This window comes from Anabrus simplex, chromosome 7 (assembly GCF_040414725.1).
Source record: "Anabrus simplex isolate iqAnaSimp1 chromosome 7, ASM4041472v1, whole genome shotgun sequence".
Classification (NCBI taxonomy): domain Eukaryota; kingdom Metazoa; phylum Arthropoda; class Insecta; order Orthoptera; family Tettigoniidae; genus Anabrus; species Anabrus simplex.
Window position 1 is genome coordinate 321,188,292 of NC_090271.1, and position 24,941 is coordinate 321,213,232.

Below are 24,941 nucleotides of genomic sequence, written 5' to 3' on the forward strand. Positions count from 1 at the left end.
GAGATTCCTTCTTGGTGAAAGCGAGCCCTTGCACATTTCGTTCTTGCATAAAAGTTGTCCTCAGAATGTTGTAGACGTGTCTTTTAAGTACTTGAGCGTATCCCCTGTTGGGAATTCTCGGTCCCATACTTTTGCATGCGCATGTCCTCTTTTCACTATGTGTTCCGTAATGACGTATTAGATTACTACTTCATGTGAACCTCTTAATGTCTATTTGACAACAGTCTTCCTACTTCGCCGAGTGGTCAGAAGATGACCATCACGATTCCCTCTTCGTGGAGGCGTACTATTGTATGCTGTATATTTTACCCCTGTCCTGAGAACTTACTTGATCGGGAGGTTGTGGGTTCGGATCCCACTGGTGTCTGGTTGGCCATTTTTGTTCTGTACTTAACATCTCTTCAACACGTACTAAATATACGTAACACGACCTAATAGGTTGAAAGTCTGTTTCGATTACTTGATCATACTTTACACTTGCGCGGCTTCTCTCCGGAATGTACGCGATGATGATATTTATGTTCACTACTTTATAAAAACTTCCTGTTGTATTCTTGGTACTTTTACTGTTTCATCCTGGAGTGATCAGGAAGGTGACTTTTAGGTTTCCTACTTTGTGGAAATTCAATGTTGTGTATTTTACCCTTGCACAATTTCTATCATATGTATTTTAATCGACCTAGCTTATCGCAGGACCTGCTCACCTGATGACCTGCACTGCGGAAGGCCATAGCCCTTAGGGAATTCACAAAGCTGTTTATTTCTGTAGTGGGAGTGAAAGGAATTTTTGTTCTAATGTTTTCACAGTACATGCAGCATTAACATGTTAGCAAAATATAAAATAATAAGTCAAGAAAGAAGTAGCAAGAGTGTAAATTGATCAGTAAAGTTGCTCACGGTCTCGGCTAATTAATGAATGTTCTCTTTGGCTTTCCAAATTGTAGGAATATTGTTCCATATTGAACACTTCCCCCTTCATCTGTGACATCTCACTGTTTAACAGACTGATTTGAAATCTACAATCTACTGAAAATAGGAGTTTGAAAATAAGTTTTACATTGTTGTCAGCAATCCCCAAACGTGTTAAAAACAAATCAACATTCGACGTTATAGTCGATACATTTTTCCGAAAATGTGATTTTAAAAATGCGCCGTTTTATACGATACTAGCCTTATTACTCGGCGCTGCCCGGGCAGTTTATTGATTGTTTACTTTTAGGTATTTTATTTCCTGTTAATGTCCGGTTCCATGGCTAAATGGTTAGCGTGTTGGCGTTTGGTCACAGGGGTCCCGGGTTCGATTCCCGGCAGGGTCGGGAATTTTAACCATCATTGGTTAATTTCCCTAGGACGGGGGCTGGGTATGTGTGTTGTCTTCATCATTTCATCCTCATCATGACGCGCAGGTCGCCTACGGGAGTCAAATCAGAAAACCTGCACCTGGTGAGCCGAACTCGTTCTGGGATCTCCCGGCACTAAAAGCCATACGCCATTTCATGTCATTACCTGTTAATTATGTGTGAAGCGATTTTCTTTTTGTGGATTTCGTTTTTGTGACGTTAACTGATACTTCTCCCCCTTTCCACCCCCGTCCAGAGGGGTGCACACACACAAATCCATAATCTGGGCCATTTTGAACTTTTTCACCCCTTCTCACACCCCATGCTGGTAGGTGATGAATTTGGGCTTAAAAACGACATGCAGAGTATCACTGTTCATGTCAGCCAACCCTCCCCACCTCCACCCATAGGGTTGGCTTACCCCCACAGTGCTTTTTTTTATGTGTAGCAGAATATCTCCTTGGTCTAGCCTACATTTTTCCACGTGCCCGCTTCGAACCATCGGCCTGTATTCTACTGTATAATCCTTGAGCTGACGTTGCCATGGTTACGGCTGGTCATTTCTTCATCCGATTCCTAGAGCGGGTAGTGTGGTGGCAATATCTCCATAACGGTTGGCTTTAGGCCCTTAAAACATGATTTGCGGGGACCGTAGGGCTTTACCGAGTTTTGTTCTTCGCGTCGTGAGGCTTAAAGTGAGCTTTGTCTCGTTCTTGTGCGATAAATTCGATATTTCGTCTGTATTGGCCTATAATGCCTTTTATAGGCAAATTTTTGATACCTTGGGTTACATTATTTCAATTTTCGTAGGGATATTTAATTGTTTTGAAAGTAAAACACTCACTGGTAATGTAGCTTTCTGTATGTGAACGAATTTTTAAGATCGGTTCAGTCGTTTTTCAATTTATCCATTACAAACAAATATACACAAATACAAATATTTTTCTCTTTTTTATTATTGCACTTACACGGGTGCATTGGACCACTGTAGTCAATCTCTGTCCGGTCTTCTATCACGTTTTATGTTTTTTTCCTTTCTGTTCTTCCAGTATTTCTTCATTCTATCTGATCTTCGTTTTCGTTCTTCTTCTGAAAATACCCCTTTAGTTGTTTCTCTTTTATCAATGTTTGGTAGGAATCTAATTTTACTCTTCTTCAATTTATTTACTTTGTTTGATTTATTCTTTAAATCCTCCAGTGTTATGTCTAATTCCTTCATGTCTTCCTTTATCCAGATAGATTGTTGTTTTTGTTTCCAAAGCTTCTCCAAAATTCTGCGTGTTTACCTGTCTTGTGGTGTTCTCAACAGATGGCCAAAGAATGATATTCTCTTCTTTCTTATGAAAGGTTCTATTTCCTGATATACGACACTGCTGCGTTTGGGATGATACGCCCTTCTTCTTTTTGGTACTTCTTATTAATGCATGTTCTTACTATTCTTCTTTCTATTTTAAACATTTTGTCTGTTATTCTTTTGCCTTCAGTTTAAATAACGTTTCATTTCCTTAAGTTTTCTCAGGTTCGACTGTCTTACAATGTTTAAATGTTGAACTTATCGACAAATACTTATTGTTGTGTGTATTTCTGGTTAGTTTTGGGCTCTGGATAATGCACTCGTTTTCTCTGTCCAACAAGTTTTTTCATTTAAATTGTATGATATGCTTTCTCCGAGGTATTTAAATTGTTTTACAATTTATATTTCATTCCCACATATCAGAACACTGCTTATTAAAAGGGGATCTATTGCCATTATTTTACTTTTTTCAAATGAAATTTTTAATCCTATTTTTTCAGCAATAGTTTGGAGACTTGTGATTTGATTCCGAGCTTCATTAAGGTTATTAGCTAGTAGTGCCAGATCATCTGCAAATCCTAAGAAATTTAGGCTAATTTCATCTTTAATGCATCCAATTTTTATGTTTTTCTTATTCTCTTTATACCATTCTCTCATCAAGTACTCCAGAGCACAATTAAACAAAAGTGGTGATAGTACATCACCTTGTCTCAGCCGTGTTCTGATTGTGAATGCTTCGCATAATTCTCCTCTAAACGTCGCCTTTGATTTAGTATTTGTTAACGTTAAGTTTATCATTTTAACTAATTTAGGATGTAATACAAAATTTCGTCATATTTTTAATACTGAAGGTCGGTGAATGCCATCATAAGCTTTCCGAAAGTCTACGAAAGTGATAATTATTTGTTACTGTCGTTTTTAGTAGATGTCCATTAATAATGTTAGTGTTATAATTTGATCTGGACAACTACGCCATGGCCGAAATCCTCCCTGATACTCCCCTAATTTATTCTCCGGTTGACATTTGCACCGATTGTAAATTATTCTCGAGAATATTTTCTAAGTACAATCCAAGAGTGATATTCCTCCATAGTTATCAGGATTTGTTCTATCTCCTTTTTTGTGCAAAGTGTGGATTATAATATAATATATTAGTATAGGTGTCATAATTAGCGATTTTTTTAAAATACAGTACTTATATAGGATTTAGACCGGGCCGTTAGATTTCGCCGTTATATGCAATGCGCCATTAAAAGTCACGTTGGAATAAACCGTTTTGGCTGTAATCTTCAAATTTCTTAGTTAAATAGCGGTAAAAAATAGGTTAAAACCTAAGAAACCGGGCCCTAGATATTAAAGGTGTTATCAGACGAGAGTATGAGAAAAATCATATTGAATAATTACGTGTTCAGAACATGATTACAAATAAAAAAGTAATCTCTTTGTTTTGAATTCAGTAATTTCGTTTCAAGAGGGTAAATGCTGGTATTGGCGGGTTCGATCCCGGCTCAGTCCACTGTTGTGTGAACGTGCATAAATTCGCCAGCCTCGTGTCGTTAAATTTACCGCCACGTAACAGTACACCTGCCGTCTCCGAAAATCGTAAAATTAATTAGTCGGGCGTAAAACCAGGAACACTGTAGTCGCCGTCTCGCAGATGGTCAAAGACAATCAAGTGAGGTTGCCAGCCTCCTACATAATCGATGGAAGGAAAGGGAAGATTTCTGATTCTCCGATAAATGAGGATCTCCAATAAAGGAATGAAAGCGCCATTACATTCAGGGAATAAAATAGTATCTAGACTTCGCTTAATATATCTTCGAGATCAGAAGATGGATAGGCGGTGGTTATTATTTTAAGAGGAAGTACAACTAGGCAACCATCCTCTATATATAAGACCATTCAAAGAGAAAAAATGGAAGGAATCTGACTCTTCAAAAATGAAGGTATCGGTCGAAGAAAGACTAGGGCCACGAAGGGCGTGAAAATGAAAGACTCCCTAGGGCTCCATATGTTATACCGTCGGATTCGGAAAAGAAGAGACCAAGTGAGGTCGGATAGGGTAAATGAAAGTGAGGACCCTGCCAGAAGTAAGTGGAAGTAATGCCAGGACCGTGCTGAGGGTCCCATGGTCGCCAGCCCACGCTCCCAAGTTAAGAGCCCCTTTCAGTCGCCACTTACGACAGGCAGGAGGTACTGTGGGTGTTACTCTACCGCCTCCACCCATAGGGGGAAGTTGGATGGGAGGATGAAAAACGGGAGCGTGGAACAAGTAAGAGGGAACATTGACTAATAATAATAATAATAATAATAATAATAATAATAATAATAATAATAATAATAATAATATGGCCTCAGTTACCATGTGTCCGGGTCGGAGAATTTAACCTTAAATTGCATTATTTCCCCCGCTCCGGGACTGGGTGTTTGTACTGTCCCCAATATCCCTGTAACCCACACACAACACTATCCTCCACTGCAATAGCACGCAGTATCCTATACGGTCGAATCCCACTGTCGGCAGCCCTGAAGATGGTTTTCCGTGGTTTCCCATTTTCACGCCACGCAAATGCTGGGACTGTACCTTTAGTAAGGCCACGGCCGCTTCCTTCCCATTTCTAGGCCTTTTCTGTCCCATCGTCGCCATAAGACCTATCTGTGTCGATGCGACGTAAAGCAACTAGAAAAAAAAATCCCATACAGAGCAGATGCAACCACCCTCGTTGAAGGGTCTGCCTTACAAGGTCACTTAGCCACCATGTGGCCCTATTAACTGCCTATATGTTAATTTTGACGTTCAGAGGCAGAGTAAAGTGGAACTCTCTTGGGCGATCTATGGCTTAGATTTTAATTAATTGTCCAGTAAACACCAAATGTGTCACCAAATATCTTTTACATGACTGCATCGTACGACATGTAATTTTATAATTACCACACACGTCTCCCTATATGTCTGCCCCTGATTGAGAGGGAAAGAAAATCGAGTTCTGAGTATGGAACCAGCGGTCAAAGCTCGACATTTAACCATTTAAACAGCAAATGACCACGCCAGATTATTTTATTTTTTCTTGATATTGAGCAAATCGAGATGAAGCGAGGTTACGGCTCCTTGGCTGAATGGTCACTGCCATGGCTTTCAGAGGTCCTGGCTTCGATTCCCGGCCGATGATTTTAGCTGTGTCTGGTTAATTCCTTTGGTTCGGGAAATGAGTGCTTGTGGTCGTCTCAGCACACATTATTCCAATGTACCCACCACGCTACAGTGAATACATCCCTCCACCCAGGGTCGGCGTCAATACGGGCTGCGACACGACCGGGGTGTGAGGATAACGCTAATAATAATAATAATAATAATAATAATAATAATAATAATAATAATAATAATAATAATAATAATAATAATAATCTGACCTAGTTGGCCGTGCGGTTAGAGGCGAGCAGCTGTGAGCTTACATTCGGGAAATAGTGGGTTCGAACCCCACTATCGGCAGGTCTGAAGATGTTTATCCGTGGTTTACCACTTTCACACCAGGCAAATAGCTGCCTCTGTGGAGCAGTGGTAGAGTGTCGGCCTCCGGATCCCAAGATAGCGGGTTCAAACCCGGCAGAGGTAGTCGGATTCTTGAAGGGCGGGAAAAAGTCCATTCGACACTCCATGTCGTACGATGTCGGCATGTAAAAGATCTCTGGTTATACATTGGGTGTTTACCCGACAAAATTCATTAAATCTTAGCCACAGACGCCCAAGAGAGTTTCGGTTTTCTCGGTCTGCCATTTAGTCGGCCTAGAGTAAAACGGAACGTCGAAATTGACAAGCAGACAGCCAGATGGCGTCAAATTGAAATGTCTGCGCACGGTAGCTGAGGCCATACGATTATTATTATTATTATTATTATTATTATTATTATTATTATTATTATTATTATTATTATTACACCAGGCAAATGCTGGGGCTGTACCTTAATTATGGCCAAGGCCGCTTCCGTCCCACTCCTAGCCCTTTCTTATCCCATTGCCACCATAAGCCCTGTATGTGTCGGTGCGACGTAAAGCAAATTTTAAAAAAAGACGAAAAATTGAGATGAAGAGATGGTTTGTTTGCTGTTATTATCTCTAAAATATAAACTCGAGCTTCCTTTCCTACTTCCACTCTCTTCACAGTTGCTTGCAGGAGTTAATGAACTGCAACGGACAATGAGACAACTTTTCAATCCACTGGAACCAAATACCAGTATTTTAGTCAATTGTGTCGCTAGGAGTCGTATTCTCCTCCTTTCTTGGCCGTCTCAGTGTTTACAACTCATTTAACAGAAAATATTTCAAACCAATACTATAGCTCGAAAACGTCCATTCGGTCATTTGATTTGTGTGCGGAATAAATAAATCCGGTTTAGAAAGCCAAGAATAACGGCTGAGAGTATTCGTCGTGCTGACCACACGACACCTCATAATCTGCAGGCCTTGGGCTGAGCAGCGGTCGCTTGGTAGGCCATGGTCCTTCGGGGCTGTTGCGCCATGGGGTTTGGTTTGGTTTGGTTTGTGGAATTAATAAATGGTAGTATTATTATATAAAAAAGAAATATCCAAAGCTTTTATGTGCACGAATAAAAGTAATATACACTGAATGAGCAAATGTCATGGGATAGCGGAGCACTGATGCACAGGTGTGTTGTCTGCGCACCACACGCCTCCTGTGCCAGCGGCAGTTGTATAGGAGACCTTATGACCAGTGGCTGTGCATGTGCCAGGTGTAACATGGAACGTCGTCGTGAACTGACACCGTTCGAACGGGGTGTGGTGGTCGGTGCCCGACGGATGGGAAGTGCGATTTCGGAAGTGGTGCGGGAATTCGGTTTCACACGATCAACCGTGTCCAGGGTGTATCGTGAGTGGTTGAATGCGGGTGTCACCGTCCACAACAGACGAACGACTGGCCGTCCAACCACCCTAGATGACCGTGACCGGCGACATCGGAGACGGATTGTCAATAGTGACAGACGAGCAACCGTGCAACAAATCACGGCTCAATTCAACACAGGCCGTGCTAGACACGTCTCCCAGTGGACAATCCGTAGGAACATTGGTTCTATGGGGCATGGGAACCGACGCCGCACACGGGTGCTACTGTTAACCCAACGTCATCGGGCACAACGACGCGCATTTGTCGCCAGTGAGCAGGGATGGGCACTGGAACAATGGCGTAACGTGATGTGATCGGACGAATCACGACTTCATCTGCAACCAGGCCGATGCGAGGCACCGCGTATGGCGCAGACCACATGCAGCGATGGATCCCGCCTGCCTCGAAGGTGTGGTCCAGGGCTCTGGTGTCTCTGTTATGATCTGGGGTGCATTTTCTTGGTATGGAATGGGCCCCCTAGTTGTTCTGGAAGAGACTTTAAATGATACGCGGAATGTTGCGCTGCTTGGAGATCATCTCCACCCATTTTTGGCCTTCCAGCGCCCAGACGGTTCTGCGATGTTTCAAGACGATAACGCGCCGCCACATCGCTCCCACGTCGCCCGTGAATGGTTCCAGGAACATGCAGCGGAGGTCCAACGACTGCCATGGCCACCCAGGAGCCCCGATATGAACCCTATCGAGCATATCTGGGATGTCCTGGAACGCAGGCTCCGTGCCATGGATCCTGCACCCACGAACAGACCAGCATTGGTGGCCGCTCTGCAAACGATTTGGTAGTAGCTTGGTCCAGAGGACTACCAGGGACTTGTTAACTCGCTTCCACGGCGTCTCACTGCAGTTCGCAGGACCAGAGAGGCCCCACACGCTATTAGGTGACTATCCCATGACATTTTGCTACGTCGGTGTATATAAAGGAACTAATGGTTTTATTTAGTTCGCATGTATGCAAGTTTCGAGCCGGTGGCAGAGAAACGAATGTCAGGCGGAGTTTTAATTCATTTTGTCAGGTAAATAGTAAATGTATCACTAGAAGATATTTTACATACTGACGTCATACGACTTTCGTCGGCCCTTCAAAAATCAGACTACCTCTATCGCTTTGAATCCACTATCTTGGTATCTTGAGGCGGACACTCTACGACTGGCACGCAGAGGGATCTTAACGAAATGTTTGTGCACACTATTTCACACTTCCATACCAGTGGCCTGTCAATTCCTGGGAATCATTCACTCGAACTTATTTGCTTAATAGAGTTTCCGGGGCTTACTTCACCTACTCTACCCATGTGTTGTCTTCGAACCTCCTAAGTTTTTTTATTTTTTATTTTATTTATTATTATTTTTTTTTTTTTTTTGCTAGTGGTGGAACAGGTCGAAGGGTTTTTGGTAGGATTGGGATGGAAGCGGCCGTTTCCTTAATTAATGTACAGCTCTGGCATTTTCCTGGTGTGAAATTAGTGGTTGCCGACATTGGGATCTGAATCCACCCTGTCTCGAATGCATGCTCACAGCTACGTGGCACAAACCGCGCAGCCAACTCGCTCGGGCCTGTGAAGACTATTAAGCTAAATGTCGCTGGCAAGTGGCTGTTGTAATCATGTCTTGATAATTGTTTTAATTTAATTTAATATTTTCTCAAAACATATTGTAAATTTGCCAAATAGTTTAGGAGAACAATTTCGATAGTTACGCTTAAGTTTGTGTTTATACTGGTTCCTGGATTCAATCCAGGTCTTCACTGATTACATTAGAATGTTAACGGTACAGCCTGTGATCTCCTCAGCGTGTGCAGTATTTGTGTTATGGAGTTTCTCGTTATTTCAGGAACTGTGGTGCTCTCTTGAGCTCATAAGTTTCAGTTGCTTCTCTGTACCACTTTCTTCGTGTACCTGTCAAGCTTTGAACTCGTGTGTACATGAAGCTACGCCCGTTGCTTTGATTTCCAGTTAGTTCTGGTTGTATTTACCATCCATGCATTTAATGCTATTTGACCGTGAGAAATTCCTTTCCTTATCAGTTTATTAAAAGTAAATAAACATTAAAAATACCGAAATCTGTACCTAATATAATTTACAAGCATTCTTATCATTTCTGCTGCTTAATTCTTTCTTTTTTAATCCGTTTTCCCTCGGGCTCACGGCTTTACTGCCTCAAGGGCAGTGTCCTAAAGCGTGAGACTTTGGGTCGCTGGAAAAAATTGGGAAGGAGGACCAGTACCTCGTCCAGGCGGCCTCACCTGCTATGCTGAACAGGGGCCTTATGGGGGGAAGGTGGAGGATCGGAAGGGATAGATAGGAAGAGAGAAGGAAGCGCCCGTGGCCTTGAGTTAGGTACCATCCCAGCATTTGCCTGGGGAAGTGGGAAACCACGGAAAACCACTTTGAGGATGGCTGAGGTGGGAATCGAACCCCACTCTACTCAACTGACCACCCGAGGCTGAGGGGACCCCGTTTCAGCCCACGTACCAATTTTCAAATCTCGTGGCAGAGCGAGGAATCGAACCCGGGCCTGTGGGGTTGGCAGCTAATCACACTAACCACTACACCACAGAGGCGGACTGTTGCTTAATTAAGCATTAAATAGTTCTGTTTAATTCAAGAACAAATTAGATTTTTAAAGCAACACATGTACTTTCCTTGCTATCGGATAAAGCTTGTATTCGTTTTTCTTGACTTTCTGTGCATAGTATCTACGTTGTATGAATTGTGAAGGACGAACGAGTATCCAGTCGAGGCGCCTTTCTTGATATTAATGTCTAGCCACGTTAAACGCAGCATTTCATGTACTAACACTGACAGACTGTCCGACTCATTGGCTGAATGGTCAGCGTACTGGCCTTATGTTCAGAGAGTTCCGGGTTCGATTCCCGGCCGGATCGGGGATTTTAACCTTAATTGGATGATTCGAGTGACTCGGTGGCTGGGTGTATCTGACGTATTCGGCATTAGAAATCATCCTAGGTAGGGCCCTCATCTTCACAGACATGCAGGTCGCCTAATAGGCCGTCTACGAGAAAAAGACTCGCACCAGGCATCTCCGGAGGCCATACGCCATTATTATTGACAGACTTACTTTTCAGTGTTTGGTCCAAGTCCATCTGCAGTTCGAACATTATTACAGAGATATCCCAAGAAGAAGAATCTGGACCTTACAAGTTAAAATATTGAAACTGGAATGGAACGAAAGCTGTAAAACGAGTATTAGGGAATCATGCGTTTTATCAGCATGTCTTTTTCGTATGGCTTTTAGTGCCGGGATATCCCAGGACGGGTTCGGCTCGCCAGGTGCAGGTCTTTCTATTTGACTATTTCTATTTGACTCCCGTGATGAGGATGAAGACAACACATACTCCCAGCCCCCGTGCCATTAGAATTAACCAATTAAGGTTAAAATCCCCGACCCAGCCGGGAATCGAACCCTCTGAACCGAAGGCCAGTACGCTGACCGTTCAGCCAACGAGTCGGACATCCTTTGAATTAATTTAGTGTTAAAAAAAAAAGGAAATTATCTTCCAGTCAGTTAACCGAATTAAATGTAAAGGATATATATCGTATGGCTTTACAAGTACACAAAAAATCTAATATCAAATGGAAATGTCCAAATTTGACAACCAGTCCAGAGCACTCGGAGTCACTTGGAGTAGAAGCCTCAGATCACCGTTAAATGCTCGAAGTGGGCACTCCTTAACGATGTGTTCCATTGTCTGCTCCTCCGCTCCACAGTCGCAGTCAGCAGACGAACGGAAACCCCATTTCTTCAACATGTAGCCACACCTCCCTTGATCCGTCCTAATTCGGTTCAGCTTCGACCAGGTTTGACGCGGCAGTTGGAATCCTTCAACCTTCTTTGTTGGATCTTGAACCAAGTGAGCGTTGTTGGGTGAATGTTCATGCCAACGCTGTCGCCACTCAGAGGTCATGTCGAAAGAATTGATACTTTTAAAATCAGTCCAGGGTGGTTTGCGTGATTTCAGACGAGTTGTTGGTGGGTGTTGTAGGGCATCGTACAAGGGAGAGTTCTTATGAGAAGAGATCTTCTTGAGCAAGTTTACCTTAGCTGCTTTCCTCCTTAGATCTGGCGGGGCAATATTAGCTAAGACAGGTAACCACTGAATGGGAGTAGATCTGACAGTACCAGTGATAACTCTCATGGCTTCGTTAAGCTGGACATCAATCTTTGTTGTGTGAATGCTGTTTCGTCATACAGGAGCACAGTATTCACCAGCAGAATACTCAAGAGAATGTAAAGGATAATAGGATCATACAGAAAGCTATTGAGAATTCACGTTCCAAGAATTCTCTGAGTGACTTCGCTACGGCGCTTGAACTCAAGAGGGGACACGATCACGTTCTGTTGTTATGGTGGAACTGTATCGTCTACAAGAGCACTTTACTGCCCCATTTCATTTCACTTTATGTCCCAGTAACCTGATATTACATAACTACTGGACTGTATTCTGTAGTAGACGGATTGATAATTGTGATATTCTGGGGACTTCATAGGTGAGTGACATAATAACAAGATTCTCGCCAGTATAACCTAGGTTAGAATTCCGGCCAGTGCATGTAAAAAACGTTTAGAAAACGAAAAATCACGTCTTTGACTCATATTCTGCATAAAACTATGTGTTTTATTTTATATGTTTTACGATTTCTTTGCGTGGTTCCGACACAGACAGGTGTTATTACGATGACAGGATGGGGAAGGGCTAAGAGTGGGAAGGAAGCGGCCGTGGCCTTAATTAAGGTACAGCCCAAACATTTGCCTGGTAATAAATAATAATTTCGTGTGGCTATTTCTAGCCGGGTGCAGCCCTTGTAAGGCAGACCCTCCGATGAGGGTGGGCGGCATCTGCCATGTGTAGGTAACTGCGTGTTATTGTGGTGGAGTATAGTGTTATGTGTGGTGTGTGAGTTGCAGGGATGTTGGGGACAGTACAAACACCCAGCCCCCGAGCCATTGGAATTAACCATTGAAGGTTAAAATCCCCGACCCGGCATGGAATCGAACCCGGTGTAACGGTTCAAATCCCGTTACAAGATGATATCTGTATTATTATTATTATTATTATTATTATTATTATTATTATTATTATTATGTCAGTATTATTATTATTTTATCTGTGATATTGTTACTATTATTGTAATTATCCGTTTTATTCAATTTTGCAATTGCCTGTTGCTTGCAAGATTGCACTTAGATGTATGCATATATACGTATGTGTAGATTATCATTAAACACCTGTACAGTGAGAATTGTTGTATATATCAGAGATTGGAAGTGACGTTGTTATATTGCTAGACCAGTGGAGATTCTGCCAAGTCATCGCCAAGCCATGGCTACGTCATCGTATTTATTTAGCAATGCGCGCACGGAGTTAGTCGCCGCGGGGCTATTTCACCACTGGATGTAATATCTGTCGCGTAGGTGGGAGTATGTCATTGTTATTTCTGGAGATTACGTAGTTGTGTCAACCAACGTCTATATAAGGTAGCTCCATATTGTAGCGTCAGTCATTACTTATACGGATGCAGTACAGTGAAGTAGTCTACTAGATCAAGAGGCCTTAGGTGGTCAGCCAACGAGTGTGAACGAGAGATGGAGAAGACTCAGTGAGCCATTAATTATTGGTCATTGAGAGAGTGAGACCAAATGGTTGGTCCGTCACTTAGTGGAAGACGCGGACGCAAGGCTTACCAAGGAGTCAGAGAGGGCAACCCTGGACCTGCCAAGAGGTCATACCATATTGACTTACAAAGAAGTCAGATGATATGGAGAAGAAGCAGTCGCAAGGATGTATCACCACGTTAGGCGTGACACATCTACAGTAAACACCAGAGCAATGGATTACGTCGTAATTACACTCAAAGTGTTGAAGGTACAGTCAAGTGAATCAGTGAGGGAAATATTTCGTATAAATTGTTAAATGTCCGGTCAAGAAGAATTCAAATTCATGCCTAGTTTCTTTCAGTTGCAATGTCATAATTTTACATTCTCATCTGTTTTATCGCAACAAGACTCACTATTTTTTGATATATTATTTAAAGAATATATATATTGTTCTATCAAACGAATTCATAGTTTCATTTCATTGACAGTAAAATATCTTAACCTCAAAATTAATGGGGAAACCGAACGCCAATCTCCTTTTCCCAGAACTTATATGCTATGTTGTCAAAAGTAAGCTTATTACCCCACACCCTAGAGATAGTCAAGAGTCTCATTCTATTATTGCTGTACTGAGTGACAGCTGGCGCCCTTCAAATAACGTATGTGTAAGTAAGCAGGTAACTAGTAAGTGTGAGTACAAGGTTCGACGAGTGTGTATTTTACTTAATGAATGTTAATTTTTATAATTTTCATGTTAAACGCAGATATTCAGATTTTCCAAGTTAAATGCATATTAATATGTTTCAAAAGTTAGTCAGCGACTCAGGAACATGTTCACAAAGTGGCGCCCAACGTGGGGCTCGAAGAAATTCAGAATTTGTTCTGAGTGACAGCATATCATAGGTTCATTTGGGAAGAGTATGCACATTTAAGCCAACGGAAATTATTACCGGTAAATTTCAGGACTATAATTCTGTGATATATATTTGTATTTTGGGGATATGTCAAGGGATTTAAAGAGGGAAATTAATTTGAGATCGCGTACTATCACTAGTGAACCAATGATGGACAAGGAAGACAATAACAAGTCATGTGACGACGAGGTCATTGCTTCTGCGGACATCCAAGGTGAAATTCAGAGTAGGGAACAGGTGAATACGATGGAAGCTTCTGAGATAATTCAGGAAAGTGCAGAAATTGAGAAGCATACTGAAACTCAAAAGGAAATCGCGGGGGGAATGAACCAAGATTCTATAAATTTGATGATGGCCAGATTTACCGAGATCATTAGTGAAAATAATAAGAAAGAGATGAAAGAATTATTTTGTAATAGTAGTGAAAATAATAAGAAAGAGATGAAAGAGATGAAAGAATTAATTAGTAATAGTAATGAAAATAGTAATAAACGAATGGAAAAGATGAGTGAAAATAATAAGAAAGAGATGAAAGAATTAATTGATAGTAGTAATGAAAATTGTAATAAACAGATTAACTCTCTAAGTAGTAAAATGGAACAAGTAATTAGTAGTAACGAAAACAGTAAGGAAGAGATGAAAGAATTAATTTGTACTAATAATGAAAATTGTAATAAACAGATTGACTCCATAAGTAGTAAAATGGAGGAAATGATTGGTAGTTGTAACGAAAATCTTAATGTGATCAATGATAAAATAGATGGGTTAAGTGAATCACTAAATTCTAAAATAGATACTAAGATAATAGAGGTAACTAATCAAATATCTACGTTAGAAAATAAGTTAAATAAAGAGTGTGTTAACCTTAGAGAAGAAATGGAGTCGAGTCGGAGCGATCTTCATACTCAAATTGAACATGTCAAAGGAACATGTACAGAGAATATCAGAGAGTTAAGTAATAACATTTCGAGTAATCGGGAAGAAATTCATGAGGTAGTCGAGAAAAGATTGGACAAAATTTACAATGCAGTTGGGGAAGATACGAGGGAACAGATTAGTAGAATTGAACAAATTGAAAGCAAACTTTTGGAAGTCAGTGAACTACGGAACGAACAGGAAACGCTATCACAGCAGGTGAGAGAGAGAGAGGAAGAATTGCAGGAAGACGTGAGAATAGTGGAAGAGAATGCTGAAAGAGCAGCGGAAGAAGAAGAAGAAGAAGTAAACTACCAGGGAGTGGTACAGCAGAAAGGTAGAGGTAAGTCGGCGGGTGAGGTGATAGTAGTGAGTGGTTTGTTCAGTAGGGATCGTGATTTAACTGGGTTTTCTGGAAAACAGTTCAGTACTACAGAATTTGTAAAAGTAGTTGAGAAAAGATTTACAAGTAAGTCGAGGAATAATATTAATGAATGGGAATATGTGTTGGAGATTTTGTCTAATGTTTTTATCGGTGGAAGTAAAATATGGTTTCGAGTGTACTGGGATAATATGTCTAATTTAGGAGAAATTAAAGGCAAGTTCATTGATAGGTTTTGGAAGGAATGTGTGCAAGGGCGCGCGCGCGAGAGAGAGCGCATGATGTATAGGGAAAGTAATATTGTAGAGAGAAGGGGGAAAATGTTAGCCGTGTATCAGAGGAGAGGGGGTGATCATGATCCGCAGAGGATTAATAGTTGTGTTGATGGTGATAGTGGTCAGAAGAGTAACGAGAGAGAATCAGAAAATGGGAGGCGTATGGATTTGAGTTGTGAGAGAGAGGATCAGAAGAGTAATCAGAGAGAATCGGAAGATGGGAGGCGTATGTATTTGAATTATGAGAGGGAAGGTCAGAAGAGTAATCAGAGAGAATCGGAAGATGGGAGGCGTATGGATTTAAGTTATCAGAGAGACTATGATAGTCTTAATATGAATGTTATCCAGGTGTCGTTATCGAGTCAGAGTATTTCAGATTCACAGGGAATCGGGTAAGTTACCGGTAAGTGAACAGTCCGAAGGTAGAAGATGAACTGGTATTTATTATAAGTAGTCATGTAGTGAAAGTAGATTTAAGAATAGTGTGATTGTGACCTAAGTAATGTTAAGTGAGATATTTAAGTAATGACGTAGTCGTAGATAATGAAGTAATTGATGGTAGCAGTAAGTTAGACGTAAGAAGTGTTCTGTTAAGTGATGTAAGTACTTGTAATGCCGAGAATATGACGTGAGTAGTGAGGTAGTAACTCCAATGATGGAAATTGTGATATGAAGAAGGTAAGTGAAGGTACTATCAGATCTTATAACAGCCGTTGGGTGAGTCAAAGTGAGTAAATAAAATGATAGCGGTACCAATCATAATTGAAGATAATTGTAACTTTCAGCCATGCCTTGTTGTACCAAAACTTGTGTATTCGGTTATTTTAGGAGCTGACTTGGTTGCAAATTATGGAAGTAGAGTAGACTTTAATTTAGGTAGTGTGTGTTTGTTCTATGAGGAAACTAGCAAAGAAGTACGTGTTAATTATGATGGTCTGAGGTAAGTGTGTTGGTAACGTGTGGTCTTTGAAATATATGAGAGGTAAGTGAAGTTGTTCCTAGTGAGAGGAAATGTTTTGTTGGGTGTGTTACGTGTCTGTACGACCAGGATCTGAGGGATCGTCGGTATGAGGCAGTGACATGAGGTAATTTGAGTGAATTACAGGAGGAGTAATTTTGTTCGATGTTAGGTAAGCATCGAGAGGTATTTAGTGGTAGGTGAGGAAGAACACGTATATGAACATGAATTTGTAGTAAATGACCATTGATCGTTTGTGGGAGGTAAGTACCCCAGTCAACTTAAATGTGCTAGTGAAGTCTAAGAACAAATAAACATTATGCTGGATTACGGAAGAATTGAACCATCTTGTAGCTATGGTATTGAACCTTTAATTATTGTTGACAAGGAGGATGTGATTTATTGAGAGATGTAAGTTAATAAGGGCAAAATTGATTCAGTTTGAGTGACAGAGTGCTACTCAGAGTTCCATTTTCATCATCTGCAGAGGCGGGAAATATGTTGAAGTTATATTTTTTTATCAGGGGTATTTCACTATTGTGAACCGTATCGGGGAGTGTGCATATTCTTATAAAGATCAGGAAGGGGATATTGTCGGTATTTGTAGTATTATATATGTAAAGAAGTGCTTCACGTGAGATTTGTTGAGATAAGATTAAGATGATTAAATTTTGTGAGAAACTGGCAAAATAAAACTAACATCTGCGATATGCGTGTGAACCAAGTGTCGTATTGGTGCATTGGAAGAATAAGTGCTACATTGTCATGTACTGTGTGACAAAAAAAAACGGAGAACAGGACATTGGACAGTTATCTGCGATAACAATATGCGAGAACAGTTCTCATATAAGTGATATTTCACAAAAAGTTTTGATATGTTATAAAAATAAAAGAAGAATGTAGTGTAATCATTTAAAATTATTTGTATGTGTTAAATTGAGTGCTGTACTCTTGTGATTTGTATGAGAGAAAAAGAGAATGGGACACTGAACAGTTATCTACGATGGCAATGTGCGAGAAAAATTCTCATGTATGATATTTTATAAAATGTATGGATGTTGAAAAAGAAAATTATTGTTGTATACTCATTTAAAGTGTTTATCTGTGTCAGTGTTATATATATATATATAATTTTGTTCATAAATCAATCGACTCTTTGTTCTTCGATTTATTTATGAGGGAGGCGAATTGTAACGGTTCAAATCCCGTTACAAGATGATATCCGTATTATTATTATTATTATTATTATTATTATTATTATTATATCTGTGATGTTGTTACTATTATTGTAATTATCCGTTTTATTCAATTTTGCAATTGCCTGTTGCTTGCAAGATTGCACTTAGATGTATGCATATATACGTATGTGTAGATTATCATTAAACACCTGTACAGTGAGAATTGTTGTATATATCAGAGATTGGAAGTGACGTTGTTATATTGCTAGACCAGTGGAGATTCTGCCAAGTCATCGCCAAGCCATGGCTACGTCATCGTATTTATTTAGCAATGCGCGCACGGAGTTAGTCGCCGCGGGGCTATTTCACCACTGGATGTAATATCTGTCGCGTAGGTGGGAGTATGTCATTGTTATTTCTGGAGATTACGTAGTTGTGTCAACCAACGTCTATATAAGGTAGCTCCATATTGTAGCGTCAGTCATTACTTATACGGATGCAGTACAGTGAAGTAGTCTACTAGATCAAGAGGCCTTAGGTGGTCAGCCAACGAGTGTGAACGAGAGATGGAGAAGACTCAGTGAGCCATTAATTATTGGTCATTGAGAGAGTGAGACCAAATGGTTGGTCCGTCACTTAGTGGAAGACGCGGACGCAAGGCTTACCAAGGAGTCAGAGAGGGCAACCCTGGACCTGCCAAGAGGTCATACCATATTGACTTACAAAGAAGTCAGATGATATGGAGAAGAAGCAGTCGCAAGGATGTATCACCACGTTAGGCGTGACACATCTACAGTAAACACCAGAGCAATGGATTACGTCGTAATTACACTCAAAGTGTTGAAGGCACAGTCAAGTGAATCAGTGAGGGAAATATTTCGTATAAATTGTTAAATGTCCGGTCAAGAAGAATTCAAATTCATGCCTAGTTTCTTTCAGTTGCAATGTCATAATTTTACATTCTCATCTGTTTTATCGCAACAAGACTCACTATTTTTTGATATATTATTTAAAGAATATATATATTGTTCTATCAAACGAATTCATAGTTTCATTTCATTGACAGTAAAATATCTTAACCTCAAAATTAATGGGGAAACCGAACGCCAATCTCCTTTTCCCAGAACTTATATGCTATGTTGTCAAAAGTAAGCTTATTACCCCACACCCTAGAGATAGTCAAGAGTCTCATTCTATTATTGCTGTACTGAGTGACAGCTGGCGCCCTTCAAATAACGTATGTGTAAGTAAGCAGGTAACTAGTAAGTGTGAGTACAAGGTTCGACGAGTGTGTATTTTACTTAATGAATGTTAATTTTTATAATTTTCATGTTAAACGCAGATATTCAGATTTTCCAAGTTAAATGCAGATTAATATGTTTCAAAAGTTAGTCAGCGACTCAGAAACATGTTCACACCGGGACCCTCTAAACCGAAGGCCAGCACGCTGACCATTCAGCCAACGAGTCGGACAATTTGCCTGGTGTAAAAATGGGAAACCATGGAAAACCATCTTCAGGGCTGCCGACAGTGGGGTTCGAACCCACTATCTCATGAATGCAAGCTGAGAGCTACGTGACCCAAACTGCAATAAAAGCTCCCGTAAAACTCAAACATTCTTCCTTTTCTCATTCCCTCTTCGCATAAAGCAACAGTGACCTTCATTATCTCCGCATTCCCAAATACCGGGTGGGCAAAATGAAATTTGTCCGGGAAATATTTATAATAGGACTGATGCGGGATTGACCCTTGTTAATGAACATCACAGACGATGCTGGAAATGGCCTCATCTGAAGAAATGAAAAACTGAGTATCCAGAAGTTCTGACTCCGGCAGAACTCAACACGCGAAGGTTCGTCTGTACGCTTTAACGCATGCGCAGCAGTAAATTTGTAAGTATACAGATGCAGATCCTTTTTAATAATGTTTCTTCACGACGTTGGCTTAATTCCCACTTCCGCAGATAAACGGCGTTGAGATTTCGTCGGAATTCGTTCCAGCCTTTCCTTCACTCCAGTAATGTTTTCTGGTGTTCGAACACTTTTTCGGATAGTTACGGGTTTTATTTTTTATTTGCTACAGAGCCCGTTTCGCGTCATTTTGCCACTTACTTTTGCATTGCAGACTTTGCTGGAGGTTTTGCCAAAATACTTCCAGTCTTAAACTCTTGGGCAAACAGTTCCGCACACGTTTTCCACTAATCGTGCTTTGCATAACACTCGACAATCAACACGCGCTGTTTTATCGTGAGCACCATTTTGTGTTGCATTCAACTGGCCACTAAACACGTCTGTTCCTCTCATTCACTCACACGTAATGACAGGGCGACGTACTCGGGAGGAGCGCACGCGCAGACATGAGGCAGCAACCGTTTGGTGCATCGAAATCACGGTTTCCAGCATTCCGCGTCAGTCTTACAGATATTTTTCCGAGCCACTTTTATTTTTCTCACCTGTATACACGGACAGTCATGAAATTAATTAATTAATTAATTAATTAATTAATTAATTTATTTATTTATTTATTTATTTATTTATTTATTTATTTATTTATTTATTTATTTATTTATTTATTTATTTATTTATTTATTTAAACGACTATCGAGGTATTTCATTGATCAGTATACCAAACAAGGTGTTCACTGGCATTTTGGAAGGAAGGTTTCGATCAATGGTGGAGATAAAGTTGGATGAAAGCCAGTGTGGTTTCAGATCACCGAGGGATGAGATTTTCAGTATGCACCAGGTAATGAAAAATGCTAGAAGATGAATAGACAGTGATATCGTTGTGTTTCGTAGACCTACAGAAGGCATACGACGGAAGGAAAGGATGTTAGCTGTAGGATTAAAGAACAATTATTTAAAAAACAACGAAATACATTTATGTTGACAATTGGGCTGCAGTGAAAATTGATCGTAGAATGAGTTCATGTATCAAGTTACTTACATGAGTTAGGCAGAGATATAATCTTTGTAGGTCGTAGGTAACGGTACTTACAGGAGTTAGACAAGGCTGTAATCTTTCACCTTTGTAGGTCAGTTTACGTAGATCGTGTACTGAAACGTATGAAGTGGCAAGGAGGGATTTGTTTACTGGAACTGTAGTAAGCAGTTTTTGCCGTGCGGTTAGGCGGGGCGCAGCTGTGAGCTTGCATTCGGGAGATAGTGGGTTCGAACCCCACTGTCGGGTTTTCCGTGGTTTCGCATTTTCACACCAGACAAATGCTGGGTCTGTACCTTAATTAAGGCCACGACCACTTCCTTCACACTCCTAGCCCTTCCCTATCCCATTGTAGCCATAACATCTAATTGTGTCGGTGTGACGTAAAGCAAATCGTAAAAAAGTATGCTGTTTGGCCTGTGCGGACGGCTTAGTCTTAGTGACAGGCTGTGCTGAAATCCTCCATTATACTATCTTGTAACGTGGAAGTAGGTACAGTTAAGTATGATATGAAAATTAACATTTCGACACCTTACACTCGTTCGCCGGATAATATGCAGTTGTGTAAAAATATCGTCGTGAAGGATGAGGTAGGAGTGCTCTCAGAAACTTGGCTGGACATCTTGGCAGTTGTCACATCGTTGAATTCATCCGTGACCAACGTTCGGTGGTGTGCATAAGAAGCACGGCTCATTGTATTCATTTATTTTATTTTGTTGTCGTGGAATCACAAAGGACTATGAAAAATTCGAAGTCGTAGTTGTGCTTTATAACCTAGCATAGAATTATTTGGTATATGTTCTTTGTCGACAAACCATTTAATATTACTAATTCAAAAGATCTCCTGTTGTTGGTCTGGCTCCAGCGTGTAGTATTTGAAAATAACAGAATATTATTCTTTGTTGTTATTATTATCATCATTATATAGCGGGTTTTCACGGTCCTTAAGTCCGACTCGTTGGCTAAATGGTCAGCGTGCTGGCTTTCGGTTCAGAGGGTCCCAGGTTCGATTCCCGGCCGGGTCGGGGATTTTAACCTTCATTGGTTAATTCCAATGGCCCGGGGACTGGGTGTTTGTGCTGTCCCCAACATCCCTGCAACTCACACACCACACATAACACTATCCTCCACCACAATAACACGTAGTTATCTACACATGGCAGATGCCGCCCACCCTCGTCGGAGGGTCTGCCCTTACAAGGGCTGCACTCGGCTAGAAATAGCCACACGAATTTATATACGGTCCTTAAAACCTAAAAGGTAGCGTATTTTACTATCCATTAAGTTTATTGAAATACTATTTGCACATAATCACAAGTTAAGTTGCGTTTAAGTTTTCCATTGGACACAAATATATTTTTTTTTTTCTCGCTTTCACTCGGGTGATCATATTGCACACCAGTGCATTGAATTTCTGTTTCCTCACGGCTCCTCAAAGAGCAGTGACTTTCCAGTTCACAACTAGCCAGCCTTGTTGACCTCCGCGTAGCCGTCTGACGGACTCATTTTTGACGAATGATTCGTTACCGATTCGCGACCGTCTCTTACCGTTTGCTCTCACTCACTTGAGACTTTCCAGACTGCGCCACTTGAGCTCTTTATTGAAGCGAGCAGCAGATCGTAATCCTTCTACCTCCATTTCATTCCTGGCACTTGGTCCATTGTTAATCGGCTTCCTGCTTCTTCTAGGAGCTTCCTTAGTGCCTCAAAAATTAGCCAGTGCTGTTGTTTTTCTTGCTGCTGGCCCGCCCACACTGACGCTGCTCTGCCAGCCCCGCACACTCTCGGCCTTCATTATCACATTAATTTTATACAGTTAAATATTTCAATCTTTTTTTTTTTTTTTTTTTGCTAGGGGCTTTACGTCGCACCGACACAGATGGGTCTTATGGCGACGATGGGATAGGAAAAGCCTAGGAGTTGGAAGGAAGCGGCCGTGGCCTTAATTAAGGTACAGCCCCAGCATTTGCCTGGTGTGAAAATGGGAAACCACGGAAAACCATTTTCAGGGCTGCCGATAGTGGGATTCGAACCTACTATCTCCCGGATGCAAGCTCACAGCCGCGCGCATTTCAATCATTAATATAAAAATACGTTCAACAATAGAATTTTAAAAAGCGCCATATCGAGTTTTATTACTAACCTGTGGGTTTCACTTCAAATGCAATGGGGGGAGGGGGCACCACATTGCTGTCCGCCTCTGTGGTGTAGTGGTTAGCGTGATTACCTGCCACCCCCGGAGGCCCGGGTTCGATTCCCGGCTCTGCCACGAAATTTGAAAAGTGGTACGAGGGCTAGAACGGGGTCCACTCAGCCTCGGGAGGTCAACTGAGTAGAGGTAGGTTCGATTCCCACCTCAGCCATCCTGGAAGTGGTTTTCCGAGGTTTCCGACTTCTCCAGGCGAATGCCGGGATGGTACCTAACTTAAGGCCACGGCCGCTTCCTTCCCTCTTCCTTGCCTATCCCTTCCAATCTTCCCATCCCTCCACAAGGCCCCTGTTCAGCATAGCAGATGAGGCCGCCTGGGCGAGGTACTGGTCATACTCCCCAGTTGTATCCCCCGACCAAGAGTCTGAAGCTCCAGGACACTGCCCTTGAGGCGGTAGAGGTGTGATCCCTCGCTAAGTCTGAGGGAAAAACCGAACCTGGAGGGTAAACAGATAATGATGATGATGATGATGATGCCCATGGTGCTTAGCATATTAACTCCGGGCATGGAAAATTACCCATTACTTCAGACGCACTTCTCCCTATTAAATTTAGAAATGTTATGACTTGCAATGGGCGTCCAATTTCCTAAACCGTATATCATTATCGGATACTGTAATGCAAAAATATTGGTGTCTTACTCCTCTGTTTAATTGGTTGCAGACTCTACACAGTACCCTATGGAAATTCAAAACAGTCATTAAATACACACAAGTATACCTGATTCATATGTATAATAATATGGAACAATACATGTTCAGGATAATACTGAAACAGTATGCATTTGGAAGAGTGTAGAAACTACTACGAAGTAACTATTTAAAGGTATTAAAAATTATAACTTTAAAACATGTGAACACTTTTATAATGTGGCAGCGATAGTTATTATCTATTAATTTATTTATATAATGTTGTAACTATTTCATTTCAATTGAAAAGTGAATAAGTTAACATTAAGATATTGTTCATAGAATAGCAATAAAGAAATATTACATTTTGATGAACTTTGTGTCCCCGATCTACAATTTAGAGGTATAGGCCCGTTTATAACTCCAGCACTGGTGGTTACTTTCTATGCAGTCGTACTGTAGGCCTACTGCTCATAAATCTGAGTGATCACTACGTTACTATATATTAAGCGACTGAATGATTCATGTTTATAAGTACAGCAATTTAAATGTTGCAGGGTGAAACGGGACTTCCCAGATCATAGAACCTGTTTGTTGAACCAGAAGCTGCAGATGCTAAACTGCTGTATAGAACGGAGATTGAACCGAGAGAAGATGGCGTCCTCTTCTGCTCCTGATGCTGAAGAATCTGAGTCAGGTAAGTAAATGTCCACAATATTAATTTTGTGTATGTTATATGTCTAGACTTCACTATACTGTCTGCGTCTGAGAAGAAGTCGCGGCAGCTTGCAGGTACGGCACGAGTGACAGATACTACACTCTTAGCTACAAACAAACAATGCGAGCTCTCTGAATCAATGGATATTCTTTATCAAAGTGTTCATTGTGCACTACAGACAGTAACTAAGACACAATTGCTCTACTACTTTGAAACTTCACGGCAGCACCTCCAGTCGCAAGAGTTATCGCGGAAGGAACAGATGTTTATTGTCAGGTCTTGAGACCTGAGATTGGCACATGCGCGCCAGCATTGTTTACCTTTCGCACCTTTTACCCAGAAACCACGCGACTTCTTGTCAGACGACCATAGTAAACAGGTGACACCTGCCAATGAATTTTAGTGGCAAAGGAGCTCAACTGCCATTTCCGCCCATTTTTAGTCTTCTAAAACGTGTTGTCTACAGAGGCCTCATTATTTTCTTCCCATTTGTGCTGTTTTTACCACGCCACTATTTTTAGATTCTCTGCAGAATCCTCGACGAAATAAGAGCCTAATATTCCATAACCGGACATGTAACACCTATTGGAGAAGTCGTCCATGGTTCTCGTTTGTAGTGACGGTTCTCGGGCGCTCTGTTGTCTCACTTTCGTTG

The 24,941-nt window shown here is 41.1% G+C and overlaps 1 protein-coding gene across 1 annotated transcript in view; it reads left to right on the forward strand.

Moving 5' to 3' along the window:
• Positions 1-24,941, forward strand: part of Rab3GAP1 (RAB3 GTPase activating protein subunit 1) — a 452,945-nt gene that overhangs the window by 361,475 nt on the left and 66,529 nt on the right. Inside the window, exon 9 of the mRNA XM_067151789.2 lies at positions 24,126-24,265. Within this exon, the coding sequence (XP_067007890.2) occupies positions 24,126-24,265 (140 nt within the window). The remainder of the gene's footprint in view (positions 1-24,125; positions 24,266-24,941) is intronic.